This window comes from Budorcas taxicolor, chromosome 6 (assembly GCF_023091745.1).
Source record: "Budorcas taxicolor isolate Tak-1 chromosome 6, Takin1.1, whole genome shotgun sequence".
Taxonomy (NCBI): Eukaryota; Metazoa; Chordata; class Mammalia; order Artiodactyla; family Bovidae; genus Budorcas; species Budorcas taxicolor.
Window position 1 is genome coordinate 102524095 of NC_068915.1, and position 14913 is coordinate 102539007.

Here is a 14913-nt window from a genome sequence, read left to right on the forward strand (position 1 = left end):
AAGTCTGGGCTGGAAAGCGGTCACACAGTCCACACTCTTTGCTCTGTTGGAGCAAGATGTCCTGGGCTGAGGGCCTTGGACTCTCTGGAGCCCAGGCTACAGGGGGTGAGAACCAGTCAACAGGAATGAGAGGGACCAGAAACTCAAGGAAAACAGAGCAGGGAGGGGCCACATTCCCCACTGGAAGGAGAAAGAACTAACATGGATTGAGGCTCAGGAGGTGCCCAGCCTGGCACTGCTCCCGGATCATCCCAGCTGATCGCACAGTGCTGGGGGGAGGTTACCCCCTTTCCCAGGAGAGCACTGAGGCCCAGGGAAGCCAAGGGACTTGCCCCAGGTCACGCTGCTGGGGGCAAAGCATCTCAGAGCTGAACTGATTTCAGAAATCAGCCTGTGCTGTTTCCCAGGCAACCAGGCAGTGGCTCGAGTAAGAGCAGCAAAGAAGGGTCACACCTGCTCAGGCCTGGACAGGCGCCATCTGCTTCATCCTCAGAGCAGTCCCAGCGGGCCAGTCATCTGACAGAGGAGGACACGTGGTGCCCACAGTGGACCTCAGGGACTTTCCTCATATGTGGGGGCGCCAGAGCTCCGACCCCATGGCTGAACAAGCCCGGGTCTCAGCCCCTAACGGCACACATGGGCGACAGAGGTTCTGGGAGATGCTCTGGAGGCCTCTGCCGCTGGAGCTTAAGGGGTGTCTCCAGCCTCTTTTGAGAGGCTTCCTCTCTTTTCTGCTCTGTGGCCACTGTTCCCACGGGGCACCATAGGATGTACCCAAGCTATAGTGTTCGCCATGTACTGCTTATAGGCTCTGCGCTGCATCTGGTACCCGTTGTTGTCGGAGTAGAGGACCCACCCGGTGATGAGATTGGTGCTGGTCCTCAAGATGGCCTCACGGTTCAGCTCCAAGGGGCCCACAGTGTACTCCTGCTCTATGCGATGACCCAGCAGCTCCCCGTCAGTGCCCGGGGGCCCGCGGGCCAGCCCGGAGTAGATGGTGTACGCGGGGTCCCTGTCATTCACGTCCTGGAGGAGGAGCAGAAGAGATATGTCAAGCTGGGGGAGACTTCCGGATGCCTGTCCCTGCTTCTTTCCTTCCTCTCTTCCTGTTTCCCTCCCTGCCTCCTTCCTGCCAGGCAGGGCAGGCAGAGGGGCCTTTTGGGCAAAAGAACAGGAGGAGCCCACTTCACCAGAGGCACTGAGCACCTGGCCGGTTCTGGGTGGCTTATTTCTCTGCATTGATGAAAACACAGGAACAGCTCTTGTGTGTATATAATTGCTGGTTTCCCAGGTGGCTCAGTGGGTAAGTCCCCCACCTGCCCGTGACCACCTACTGTGTGCTGTGCACACGCAGAGGGCCGACTTCACCTGTAGAAGCATTGCCAGATCTCGGTCAAGAGCTGCTCCTCCAGGATCTCCATTTCCACAGCCACCCAGGCTGGCTTCGCTGTACCATTAGGAGCAAACACGTAGTTATCGGAAATGGATACCTGACCCTCATCACTGTTATCATGGTATTCCATGAACTCCTGGGTCACCTGGATGGTTTGGTTACTCTGCAGAGGTGGAAAAGAGAAAAGAGTATGATTGTTATGGACAGTTTCTTCCAGGAATTCTCCTTGTGATGGGATCCAGGCTCAGAAGGCCTCTATTTAATATTAACACACCAACACGGAACCAGGAGTGAACAAAAATAACTTCCTCAGAGCCTATGTGATGGTCATGAGGACTCAATGACGCTCATGCACTCAGCTTGGACAAAAGCTCCGTGGACTCACCAAGAGCCCAGGAGGTAGGTTTTCTCCCTATCCAGGAAAGAATCCCACAGGGGGAGGGGAGAGACGCTGCCAAACACGCTCCTGAGAGCATAAGCAGAGGGTGTACCACGGTTTCAGAGGCTCTGCTCCCACTGCTTTATTGAGTTAAATATTTATTTATCTATTTCTGCCTTATGGACTGCGTCAAAGCCTTTGACTGTGGGGATCACAATAAACTGTGGAAAATTCTGAAAGAGATGGGAATACCAGACCACCTGACCCGCCTCTTGAGAAACCTGTATGCAGGTCAGGAAGCAACAGTTAGAACTGGACATGGAACAACAGACTGGTTCCAAATAGGAAAAGGAGTACGTCAAGGCTGTATATTGTCACCCTGCTTATTTAACTTCTATGCAGAGTACATCATGAGAAACGCTAGGGTGGAAGAAGCACAAGCTGGAATCAAGATTGCCGGGAGAAAGATCAATAACCTCAGATATGCAGATGACACCACCCTTATGGCACAACTCTGTGGGCACACAAAATAGCATATACATGTACAGCGTGTAACGTGGTGACTTGTATGGTATGTATATATCAACATGCTTGTCATATATGAAGGAACAAAGGCCCTCCTCCAGCAAACGCCCTGGGGTGGTCTGCGCACAAGGTGGCTTGCCCCCCTCAGGTCTCTGCACAGGCAGGTCCTTCTAAGGAACCGCTGTCCGCTCGTCTCTCCCACGGACTCCCTCCAGAATGCAAGGCCTCAGGCCTGGCTCTGGGTGTCTCGTCCCTGCCAAGCCTCCTCTGAGCCACCCTCTCTCTATTCCAACAGGCTTCCCTCTCTGACTGTGTGGCAGGTGCTGGTTGTACCCCTACTGGGAGGTGAGGGAGCCCGGTAAGAAGCACACATTCTCTCACCTGAGCCCAAAGCACCTGAAGACACACAGGGGCCAGGCAGATGGACGGCAGGACACTCCTGGGAAGGGCTGGGCGGGGATGTGGCTTGGGTGTAGGGCACCTGTGGGTGGGCAGAAAGGGATGACGAGCTGGAGCCAGCCCTTCAGGGGCGTCCCAGAAGGGGCATGGGGCCTGAGTGATGACGGAGCCCAACGCCGGCCTGCAGACTTCACCTTTCCCTGCCTGACCAGGGAGGCTCACATGTGCTGGGGTAGTACCCCACTTCTCCGGCTCCCCCACACCCACTGCTGACCTCTCATGTGAGCTGCAGTCGGCCCTCCCTACCTGCCTCATGCTCTCCCAAGACGTCCCTGTGGACTGACTGAAGGACAGAACTTCCCATGAGCCCCACTGGGGGCCAGTCCTGGTCTGAGCTTACAGAGCTGCTGGCAACCGATGGGGCTGAGCTCCAGGTGACACTCGTCTTTCTCACATCAACACCCCGTCTCCCTCCCCTGCAGTCTGGCCCCTTTCCTTTCTTTCCTTCACCTCACTTTCTAGCCGGTGCTCCTCCCAAGCTACCTGTTCTCCTGAGTCTTCTTCCTATGAGGAGGTCACAGGAGAAAATGGAAGTGGGTGTGTTGGAAGAGACAGTGGAGGAGCAATGAAAACTGCCTGGGATGGGAACTGAGGATGGACAAGGGTGGCTCCAGACTCTGGGAGCCAACTTTCCCCTGATAAGTGACTACATGAGTGAATGGATAGATAGATGGAAGGATGGATGGAGATGTGGAGGGGTGGGTGCAAGGATGAATGTATGGTGAGTGGATGGATGGATGGGAGGGTTGGTGGACGGATGGATATTTTGTGTCTCTCAATTTTAAAAAAATTGACAATGGCTACACTTTTTCCATGGTGAGCTTTTCAGCGCCCCCCGCCCCACCCCCCGCTTCTTTTCCTGTGGAACAACATCTTTGGAATGAACAAGTTCACAAAAGGTTTTCTTGACCTGGCCCAATCTCACACACTTCTCCAGCACCACAGTTCAAAAGCATCAATGCTTCAGCCCTCAGTCTTCTTTATAGTCCAACTCATACATCCAATACATGGTTACTAGAAAAAGCATAGCTTTGACTGTACAGACCTTTGCTGGCCGAATGGTGTCTCTGCTGTTTAATAGGCTGTCTAGGTTTGTCAGAGATCAAACCAGTCAATCCTAAAGGAAATCAGCCCTGAATATTCACTGGATGCTGAAGTTGAAGCTCCAGTACTTCAGCCACCTGATGCAAAGAGCTGACTCATTAGAAAAGACCCTGATGCTGGGAAAGATTCAAGGCAGGAAGAGAAGGGGATGGCAGAGGAAGAGATGGTTGGATGGCATCATTTACTCAACGGACATGAATTTGAGCAAACTCTGGGAGAGAGTGAAGGGAGGTGTGTTGTAGTCCGCGGGGTCATAAAGAGCTGGACATGACTAAGCAGTTGAACAACAACAAGACCCACACGCCCAGAAACAGAGCTGGTTACACAGCAAGAGGCTCCACCACCATCACATCCTTGACATGCAAATGAGGAAATGGAGACCCAGGTGAGGCATTACCTGCACAGGTCCTAGGACACTCCTGGCCTCAGAGGCAGCAATGGCTGCACCTCACCTCTCCCAGACGCTGTGCATCAGGTTGGTGTCCTTGCCCAGGGACATGGTATAGCAGTCATTCCCCCACATGCGTCTGCCCACTTGCCTACGATTTGTCCCGGGTCTGCGGCCAAACTCGTTGGTGCTGTCCACGGAGGCCCCAGTCTGCTGAGTGTCCTTCTGGGCCCTCCTCATGGGCCTGATGAAGTAATACTGGTAGCAGAGTCCTGGGATCGTGGTCAGCACAAGCAGGTCATAGGCAGATGGCGTCTTCTTTGAGTTCTGGACCTGCGAGTCCAGAGGGACAGGATCACATGATGGATGTCACGGGGGGAAGACATCTCAGTCTCCGTAGCAACCCTGGGCTTACACACCTCCTGGATGGAGTGCTCCCTCCCCACAGGGGCAGCAGGGTCATCCATCATGGGGCTGAGCTGGGCTCCCCTCCTGCATCCTCTCTGCTCAACAGGGTCCTAGCCCAGGCCCTACCCCTTCCTCCTTCCCTTCTCCTTTGGGGCTGAAAAACCAACGTCCCTCCTTTCCAACTCTCCCTGCTGTTTCCTGCCTCTGAACTTTTGCTCACACTGTTCCCTCGACCTGGAGGGCCTCCTCTTTGGAGGGAGCTCTCTTATCTCTTCATCCTCCAATTTCCCAGAGGAGAGAGGTTTTCAGGATTTTCCCCATCTCCAAGTTATCTGATTTAGGGATGGGATGAGGACTCTGGATCCATGTAGGGAACCCCTCACTCTCCAGAGAACGGGTCCCATCTCTGGGCTGTTGAGGGTTTTGTGGAGGGGGCCAATTAACGAGCTCACGTTGCTTCTCACCACCTCCAGCCTGGTTGTTCTCTGAACGAAAGCAGACACAATGTGCCCATGCATACCCCTCAAATTGTCCTGAAGGCTTACCTCCACTGCAGTTATCATCTGTCACATTCTCTACTTTCTAATTTTGTTGCCTGCTTGGATCCCCCTGCTAGAATACTAGCCCCCTGAGGGCAGGGACTTTTGTCTGCTTGCTTATTAAAGTTTCTCCAGCACCTAGCATAACCCTGACATGCAGTAAGTGTTCAATAATATTAAATACATTTATTCTTAGTGGGTATTGCCTTTGGGTGGGGAGAGGGGATGTTGTGTGTTGGGTCTTCTCAAACAATATTCTTCCCTCCTCCATCAACGTGAGAGGATCTTCCTCCTGTGTCTCAGCTAAGTGCTGGTTCCTGGTCATCACTCCGTATCTTAACTGTCCATTTCTGTGTCTGCTCCCTGAACCCCAAGTGACTCCAATGTCCAGTACTCAACTTGAGGCCACATCCCAGATAGGCGTTTGGAAGTGTTTACTGAGTGATGGCAGTACCTCTATCGTCTCCGCAAGGAAGGATCAGCTGGGGGTAAGTAGGGCACCCTCTGAAATCACTTTCAGGTCCTGGTTGTGGACAGAGATGGGGAGGGATCACATGCTCACACTGGATGTGGGTGTTGCAGAAAGAGGCATCTTGGGCCCAGCCCCTAACATGGCACATCCATAATGATCCACCTTTAAGATCCTTTGTGCCTTTCCACACAAGGTGGAAATTTACAAGCCTGTGTGCTAATTCATTTCAATTATGTCCATCTTTTTGCAACCCTATGGACTGTAGCCAGCCAGGCTCCACTGTCCATAGGATTCTCCAGGCAAGAATACTGGAATAGGTTGTCATGCCCTCCTCCAGGGGATCTTCCCAACCCAGGGATCGAACCCACGTCTTCTGAGGCTCCTGCACTGCAGGCAGATTCTTTACTGCTGAGGCACTGGGGAAGCCCAGAAATTTATATGAGAATATATATATTCCCAAAGGAGAGGCAGGAGGTGAAGCTTCCCATGCAGCTTAGATCACCCTGAGACGTTCCAAGGAGGCGACAGAAGGGACTTTGGGTCATATCAGATGCCCAAAGCCCGAGGTCAATCCCCTGGGTGGATCTCACTGACCCTAATTGACAAGTGCCTCATTATGGTGATAGCAGTTATTTCATGATCACGTCAAAGTCTCCCACTTCTAGGGGTCCCTGCCTGGATCAGAGACAGCAACCACAAGTGCGGCTGAGGCAGGATTCCCACCTGTACCTGTGCAGGCACGGGGTTGCCTGTCTCATCTGTGAGGTTGACCTCAGGGAAGTTCACAGTCAGGGTGACGATGGTGGTGACTGTCCAGGCCAGGGGATTATAGACCACGGCAAAATGCCCCCCAGGCTCTGGGCCTGCACACGGACAAGAGGTTTTACTGCGGACACCTGACATACTCCACACATCTGGATGCCCCTTGGAACAAGGGAAGCGGAGGCCGGCGAGCCCGGCCCTGCAGATCCTAGGTGAGTGGGACAGGCTGAAACTTGGGATCAGACATGCAGCCCCTCTACAGTGTTCATACTATCGTCCTGATTCCCAAGCACGGGGGTGGGGGGAGCAGCCCTCCAGAAGCTGAGCCCTCCTCACGCATCTCTCCGTCAGCCCACTTTCCTGGTGAGGACGGTGAGGCCATGAGAGGTAGCATCACCTGCACAAGATGACCCATCTCCCAAGGCCTGGCTCCAAAGCACTTGGCAAAGGAGGGGTGGAGAACTCTCTGGAGCTTGGAGGGTCAAGTTCAATCACCTAGTTCAGCACTGGAGGCCCCTGCGATACTGACCTGGATACTCCATACACCATGCCCTGCCCCCGCACCATCTGTCCTTTCCAATGACTCCCTGATCCCTGAACACCCACACTTTCCAGCCCCTGGCCTCCGCCCAGGCAGCTCCCATGGCAGGATGCCTTCCTGGGGTCCCCACCTACCCCTTGCCTGGGGAGCTGCCCTCCTGAGCCCATGGCAATGGAAGGTCCCACCAGCGCTGAATCGGCACTGAATCTAGCTCCCTTTCTGAGACTGTCTTCCCCTTCCAATCCCGGTCTCTGTGGGCAGGAGCCCGTCTGCTGCACCCCTGGTCCCCAGGACCTTTCCCAGGTGTGAAGGTAGGGTGGGATTGTACACAGACACAGAGGGGAGGGCGGAGCAGGTTAGGTGAACAGTGAGGTCAGAGGGGGAAGGGCATGGTGACAGACAGCAGGCTGAGTGCGGACCCCTGCAGAAGGTGCAGCAGGCCTGGCACCTGCCCAGGGAGACTAACTTGTCTTTGCCCAGGATTTGCAGGGATGAAGCCCGTCAGCTTCAGGCAAATGGCCTGATCAGTCACTTTTCCTGTGTGAAACTGTCATAGTCACACAGGCTGGTCAAGTGGTGGGCCTGACAGGATGTGGCCCCAAGCTGAGCTCGGGAGGGACCATGTTAGCATTTACTCCTCCCTCCAGCTGTCACATCACCCCTTCTTTGTTCACAGAGAAGAAACAGAGGCTCAGAGAAGTGACTGCCCCTTGCCAACTTCCTGATGAAAGTAAGAACCGCATCTGGGATTGGGACTCGGCGTTTCAAGCCCAGTGGAACAGGTGTCTCCACAGACCTCAAGGTTCTCTTCTTAGAAAGGGATGGGGACCCTGCCAGGCCTCAGAATCCACCACTGGGGGCAGGCTTACCAGAGAGGGCTGGGGACCTGTCCTGGATGATAGAGACCATCAGCTTGCGTACCCCCTGCATCCCGGTGCTCAGGTGCTCCACAAACGTGTCTCTCACGTTGGGGGTGTGAATCCCTGTGATGGCGTAATGGTGCTGGACCTGGGCCCCCCCCAGAGCTGGAAGGAGTGGGGTCAGGACCTGCTCCTGCTCAGCACCTGCTCTCCTGGTGCCCACTGGGCACTGGTTCTCCTTCCTTTTCAGCAGGTGCTAATGGAGAAGGTGGGGGGTTCCTCCCACTTTACAGAAGAGGAAACAGGTCAGATAGACTGACGGACTTGCCCAACTTTTGTTTACCTTGATCTGAATCTCTGACCTGGGACAAAAAACAGACTTCTGGAAGCAACCCCAATCCACTACCATCCCCAGCTTCACCTCCCAGGCCTAGTCATCCCATAAGTGCTGCTAACCTGCTCAGACACGCCCCATACATGACCTTGAACTTGTCTGCACTGAGTAGGGGTGGGATTACCTCTTTTTCCCTGAAGTGAAACTGAGTCACCATGGGGTGAAGTGACATTTCTGGCTACTCCAGTGGAGGCATAAGTCAATCTGCTTCACCCTCCTCCACACAGTGATTAGTCCTTCCAGCCGTTAATTCCCTTTGGGTGACAATGAAAGTCGTGGTCAGTGAGGCCCATTTCTGATTGGGTGAGGACACAAGTTACAGAACGTCTTAGACCTCAGTTTCTCTGTCTGTACAGGGGGAGACAAGTGAGATGGAAATTAGTGAACAACTTCCTTTGTAGCAGCCACAAAGCCCACAGGGTTATGTGTTAGGTATATTATCCCATTCAACTGGCTGCCTTCCTAGGCAGACATGTGGTTCTCATTGTCCAGGGAGTGAATTGGGCTCAGAGAGGGAAAGTCACTTGCCTGAGGCCACACAGCTCAACTGAGATTTGAACCTGGACAGGACTGTGGGACACCAATACTGCTCCACTTTGCCCTTTACCCTCTAGGTGAATCTGGTTCTAAAGCTCAATGAAGCTACAGGTGGAAATCTGGGGACATAGCCTTGATGCAGCTTCATCATGTGTGGGTCCCAAGTTGACCTCAGTGTTCTCATCTGTCAAGTGGACCTGTAGTGACCGGAAACCAGGAGGATCTGGTGGCCTAGGGAGGGGGAAGCACACACCCAGGAGGGTCCGATCCTGGTCCTGCCACTGAGAGGTGTGGCGTTACCTCGGAGACCACCCAGCGGAGCTTCTGGAGCTGCTGCAGGGCCCAGGCCCAGTCCAGGAACCAGTGTGGAGCCAACATGAATCGTGTGAACATGGACTCCCCGGCTTAGAGCAGAGAGCTGGCTCGCCGCGCCAGCCCCTTGAGCCCGCTGCGGGAGGCATAGAACCTGGTCCAGGAATGAAACGTATCTAGGAGAAAAAGGCCAGTAGTGGGTGTGAGGTCCTGCCCATGGAGGCCCCTGAGCCCTAGTCTGGGAAGGGCTGAGGAAGATTTGGCCAGTGAAAGGTCTGCCTGGATAACCCGGGAGACAACCTAGGGTAGGCACTGATCTCAGGGCTCCTACCCCAACTAGGCCAGCAAAAGCCCAAGATCCCTGAAAGGCCTGGGTAGACGGGAAGGTCTGGCTGGTCTGGGCCAGGCCTGGAGAGGCCTGGATACTGAGGTGACAGGAACGATGGAGCCATGAATCCCACTGTGAGCCTGCGGGTGCTAAGCCATTTCAGTCGTGTCCAGCCCTATGTGACCCTATGGACTGCAGCCCACCAGGCTCCTCTGTCCATGGGCTTCTCCAGGCAAGGATACTGGCGTGGGTTGTCCTGCCCTCCTCAGTGTGAGCCTAGGACCCTGGGAAAGTCTGTGAGCAAAGGTCTTGGAGGACATCGGGGGGAAGGAGTGGGATGAGGGCCAAGAGGACAAGACCCAGAGGGGAGGGGCCTGGAGTGCTGGCAGCCGCCCTGTGAGTGTCACTTCTAGGGTGAATAGGAGCCTGGACAGGCCTGCATATCAGGGGGGGGGGTCCCTCTGGCTGCCTGCAGGGAGGGCCAGGAGAGGCGGTGGCAGCTGAGAGAGCCCAGTAGACACTGTCCTGACTCCGCCTGAGAGGACAAGTTGGGGGTGGGAGGACAGAGGCTGAGCTCCTTAGGGACAGGCTGTCTCAGCAGGTGGCTCAGTGTTCCCTACTATTTCTGCTTCCTGCCTCCTCCCCAGGCTGGGGGTGGTTTGGTGGTTTAGTTGCTAAGTCATGTCTGACTCTTGCAGCCCCATGGAGCCTACCAGGCTCCTCTGTACCCATGGAATTCTCCAGGCAAGAATACTGGAGTGGGTTGCCATTTCCTTCTCCAGGAGATCTTCCTGACCTGGGAATCGAACCCAGGTCTCCTGCACTGCAGGCTCATTCTTTCCTGTCTGAGCCACCAGGGAAGCCCAGGAATACTGGAGTGGGTAGCCTATCCCTTCTCCAGGGGATCTGCCCAACCCAGGAATTGAACCAGGGTCTCCTGCATCGCAGGTGTGTGTGTGTGTATGTGTGTGTGTGTGTGTGTGTGTGTGTGTGTGTGTGTGTTCAAGTCACACATTGCTGTGTGTAAATTCTTTACCAGATGAGCTACCAGGGAAGCCACACCAGAAGCCAGTCCTCCCCTAATCTGAGGTTCCCGGGAAGTGTCCTGAGAGCTAAACAGCTTCCCCTTCTCGCCACTCAGATGAGAGGCCAAGGCTCGAGAGGCACGACCAACCCAGGTCTGGGGGAGTCAGGGCAGCGGCCAGCCCAGAACCAACCCTGCCAGTGGGGGCCCATCCTGGTACCTCTTTGCAAGGGAAGGAAATGAGAAGAGAAGTATTTACGGTTGAACTGCCATGTGGGTGTCCCTCCAGTCCTCCTGGAACCCACTTCACTGATAACAAAGTAGGGGCTTAGAGAGGTGATGTCACTTACTGGAAGCAACTCAGCTTGCGAGGCGAGGAGCTGTGATCTAAACCCAGGTGAGTGTCCGAGTCACCGTGTGGGGCCAGCCCTCCTGAGGCTCTGTGCCTGCCGAATGGTGAGGGCGGGCAGGGGACAGGCCTGGGACAGACCTAGCTCCAGGGACCCTGGCCCCATGGTGAATGTTCAGCTAGAGGATGCCCCTGTGAGCTTACCTAACCTGTCCCGTGTGGATAGCCTCACATCTCCTCTCTCCCTTCTGCAAGGGCCTCTCCAGCTGAGTGACCCAGCATGGACCGGCGGCTGGGCAAAACTGGCTGGAGGCAGGGCCTGATTTCGTGTCCCTGGGATGTCCTGGCTAAAGCTGACCTGGGTCCTTTCCTCTCTCACTCCCCAGACCTCGGCTTCTCCTTCTGGGCAAATGGGGAACAAGGCAACAGGATTCTTCAAGGGCTCTCATATTTTATGTAGTGAAGGTATTAAATAGTTCAACAATTTGGACAGCCCCATTCCCCACTGATGCCCTGAGCAGGGCCTGAGCTAGGGTGTGGAGGGTATTTCTGCCTCCCCAGCTCAGTGTGACGCTGTGTGTGGATAATTCCTGCCTGGCTTACAGACAGAGGAGCTGGGTCAGCAGCGGGGGTGGGTCAGCAAGCGGTGTGAGTGTGGCTTGTCCTGGGAGGGGTGTTAATGGGCTTCCCAGGGGCCACCTAAGGCCCTGAACTGGCTTCCTCAGCAGGCACTGCCTGGATCACGTCTAGGTTTTGACCCAGCAACACAAGACAGAGTTGACACCAGAAGCTACATCTGCTGGGCACTTCTTCTGGACCACTTACTAGGCTAAAACCTCTTATTGTTCCACTTTGTTTTGACACGTGATGGACTAAGCAAGATTAATGTCCCCCCTGTCTTACTGACACGGGACAGTGCCATGTCATGCATGTACCCAGGCAGAAGGCTCACCCCACAACCTTGAAATGACTTAGACCGTGCTGTCTGCAGCCAGAACAGTCCTGGCCTCTGGGACACAGGCTGGAGGGAGACAGGGTCCCCCCAAAATGAGTAGGTGGTAATAGAAGAAAATTGGGGCTCTGGGGCAAGGAGGGGCCAAGTGATCTAGCCTTAAAGTCAGGAAAGGCTTCCTGGAGGAGGTGACGCTGCAAGACAATTAGGATTTGCAGGAAGAGAAGGTGCCAATAGGGCACTCCTTCAGGCATCACTGTAGTTAAAGGCATAGAGGCAGGAACCTGCTGTGTGTGGACAATGTTGAGAGGCTCAATGTGGTGGGAAGCAGGCTGTGTGTCTCTATGAGTCAGGTAGGTGGGGCAGGGACCATCTCTGCCCCAGTGCCTCTAGTAGGTTCCCAGCACTGTGCTGAACAGACACTGAGTTGGGGGAGTCTTGTACCTACCAGGCACCAAATCACCACCGCAGTCCCCAGGTATAGGGCAGGAAGTCGCAGTGGTTTCAGACAGGCCCTGACATATGTTTAGAGTGTATAGCTTGGAAGTAGTTGCTCAGTGTGGCATACTCCAAGAAGATACCAGTCTTGGGTGTGAGGCTGTTGATGTAGTTCATCAGACGGTCCATGTTGGCAAATTGCACTGAGGCATTGAAGAACTGCCTGCTGCATCGCTGTGGGCCAGAAGCAACATCCTGCACTTCTGGAAGCAGAGCCCAAACTAAACAGAGTGAGTTCCTCTTCAACTCTCTCCCATTCTCCTTGGTGGGCCACAAGTTCCCAAACCAGTTCCCAGGCCCTGTGCTCTAGATGTTTCTCTCTGCCCCTCTCTCTTTCTCTCGCCTTTTTTTTTTTTTTTCAGATTTCATTTTATTTTTTTACTTTACAATATTGTATTGGTTTTGCCATATATCAACATGAATCCACCACGGGTGTACACATGTTCCCAATCCTGAACCCCCCTCCCACCTCCCTCCCAGGTTCATTGTTGCATTATTTAAAACAATATATGGAGTCAGCCTATGTGTGCATCAGTGGATGAACAGATAAAGAAAATGTTATATGAATATTTATAAATGTGTGTGTATATATATAAATATATATATAGTTATTCACCAATAACATCATCAATAAAAAACAGGAAATCTTGCCATTTGCAGCAACATGGATGGGACTTGAAGTCATTATGCTAAGTGAAGTAAGTCAGACAGGGAAACATGAATGCCATATGATCTCACACGTGAATTTTTTTAATGGAGGTAATATAAAAAATAAGCTTATGCCTGGAGAGAACAGATTGGTGATTGCTTAAATGACTGATGGAAGTCAAAAGGTACAAATTTCCTTCGCCAAAACACATAAGTCTTGGGGATGCAGAGAACATCATGGTAACTATGGCTAATGATACTCTATCATGTATTTGAAAGTTGCTAAAAGAGTAGATCCTAAAAGCTCACATCGCAAGAAAAAATTTTGTAACTCTCTGTGGTGACAGATATTAACTAGATCTATTGTGGTGATCATTTTGCAATATATTTATATATGGGGTCATTATGTTGTATTCATGTGACTAATATAACGTCATATGCAATAAAGAAGGAGAGAGCTACAGTTCTAAAAAAAAAGTACCCCACCCCCCCAATAGTCACAGTATTCTATGTTTTCCTTGTTGAAATCTGGCTTTGGGAAAAGTACATAAAATAGAATTATAGTGAGAATATATGTAAGAGGCAGGGTTCACAGGAGTGAAAGTCTTCCTTTGACTGAGATGAAATCATGTAATGGATAAAGTTGTTCAGAGGCATTTCACGTGTATCTCAAATGTTGGACTCAATTGAATGTCCAGCCACCTCTGAATGCATCTTTACTAAAATCGGCAATTCCTGGCTCACAGAAATCTTGCAGAGGAGATTATCTGGCTCTCGTGGGTGTGTGCATGCTCATTCGACTCTTTTGCTGCCCCTTGGACTGCAGCCCACCAGGATCCTCTGTTCATGGGATTTTTCAGGCAAGAATACAGGAGCGGATTGCCATTTCCTCCTCCAGGGGATCTTCCTGGACCAGGGATCGAACTCACATCTCCTAAGTCTCGTGGCGTTGGGAGGCACATTCTTTACCACTGAACCACCTGGGAAGACTCTAGTGGGCACAACAAGGTCAGGACAAAGAAAGTTCTCTTCAGGTTTTGACAGGTGAGTCCAGGCAAAATTAGTCCTGTGAGTGGCCAGAGTGATGAAACCTTCAGAATTTATTGCTCTCAGGCTGGCCAAAGAGATATTTCATAAAATCTATCTCATCTTCTCTCTCTCATGATCTGTGATGAGCTCACCACAAAAACTCACGACAGTGTATAGCACAACAAACTGCTTAACTTCCCCTTCTTTCCCCGTCTTTGATCAGAGGGGAAAGGTCATGACTGGATCTCACGGGGGCCTCCGAGTGTGTTCAGAACCATCTCCAGAAAGAAATGCCAGAGCAATAATATGTTGATGAAGCAAGCCTAGATTTATATATCCTCCAGCACCCCACTTTGACAGTCATCATAACGAGTAAGAAGTAGGAGGTTACAAGTAGATTTTTATAAACTTTTGTGACCCGGACCCAAGTTACTTTAGGCAGGCGTTTCTATTTTCCTTTGGCAAACATCACATTCTGAACTCCCAAGGCAGTAAAACTGCCTGGATGAAGACCAGCTTGGTTAGAGCTGCAAACAGGTTGAGGGTATTAGCAGGTACAGAGGCCAGACCCATCATGGCAATCTCTGGGTGTGGTTGAGGAATCAGGGCCAGGGATGTCCCCCCTTACCCATGGCCAGAGAACATGTCCTGTCTGGAACCAGATGAATCGTTCCCGCGCATTGTTCAACAGTTTCTTGGTATACATTTGAATGTTGTCCTTACAGACATGTCACTGGGGGTGAACATCTCATTCGTGCATTGATCTTGGAAGAAAAACCCTTCACTGAGAGACAGGGAGGAGTGTTAGGAGGCTGCACCCTGAGAAGGAAGGCAGCCTGGGGTCCAGGTGGACCGGAAGAACTCCATGAGGCCAGACTGCATGTGGGCCAGCAGACCCCTCTGCTGGCCTCCATCATCCATCAGTCAGACAGGCAGGTCAGTGGTGGGCAGATGAGAGCTTTGTGGACAGAGGGCCACATTTCAGCCCTGTGGGGGACCTCAAGCACATCTC

General features: G+C 52.8%; 1 protein-coding gene across 1 annotated transcript in view; it reads right to left on the bottom strand.

The window, feature by feature from the left end:
- The window catches only part of LOC128049558 (epididymis-specific alpha-mannosidase-like), a 35136-nt gene that overhangs the window by 6093 nt on the left and 14130 nt on the right, over positions 1-14913 (bottom strand). The window contains 9 exon segments of the mRNA XM_052641786.1: positions 775-1027; positions 1369-1556; positions 3003-3006; positions 4313-4581; positions 6397-6530; positions 7840-7978; positions 9062-9246; positions 12197-12398; positions 14530-14619. Coding sequence (XP_052497746.1) covers positions 775-1027; positions 1369-1556; positions 3003-3006; positions 4313-4581; positions 6397-6530; positions 7840-7978; positions 9062-9246; positions 12197-12398; positions 14530-14619 — 1464 coding nt within the window.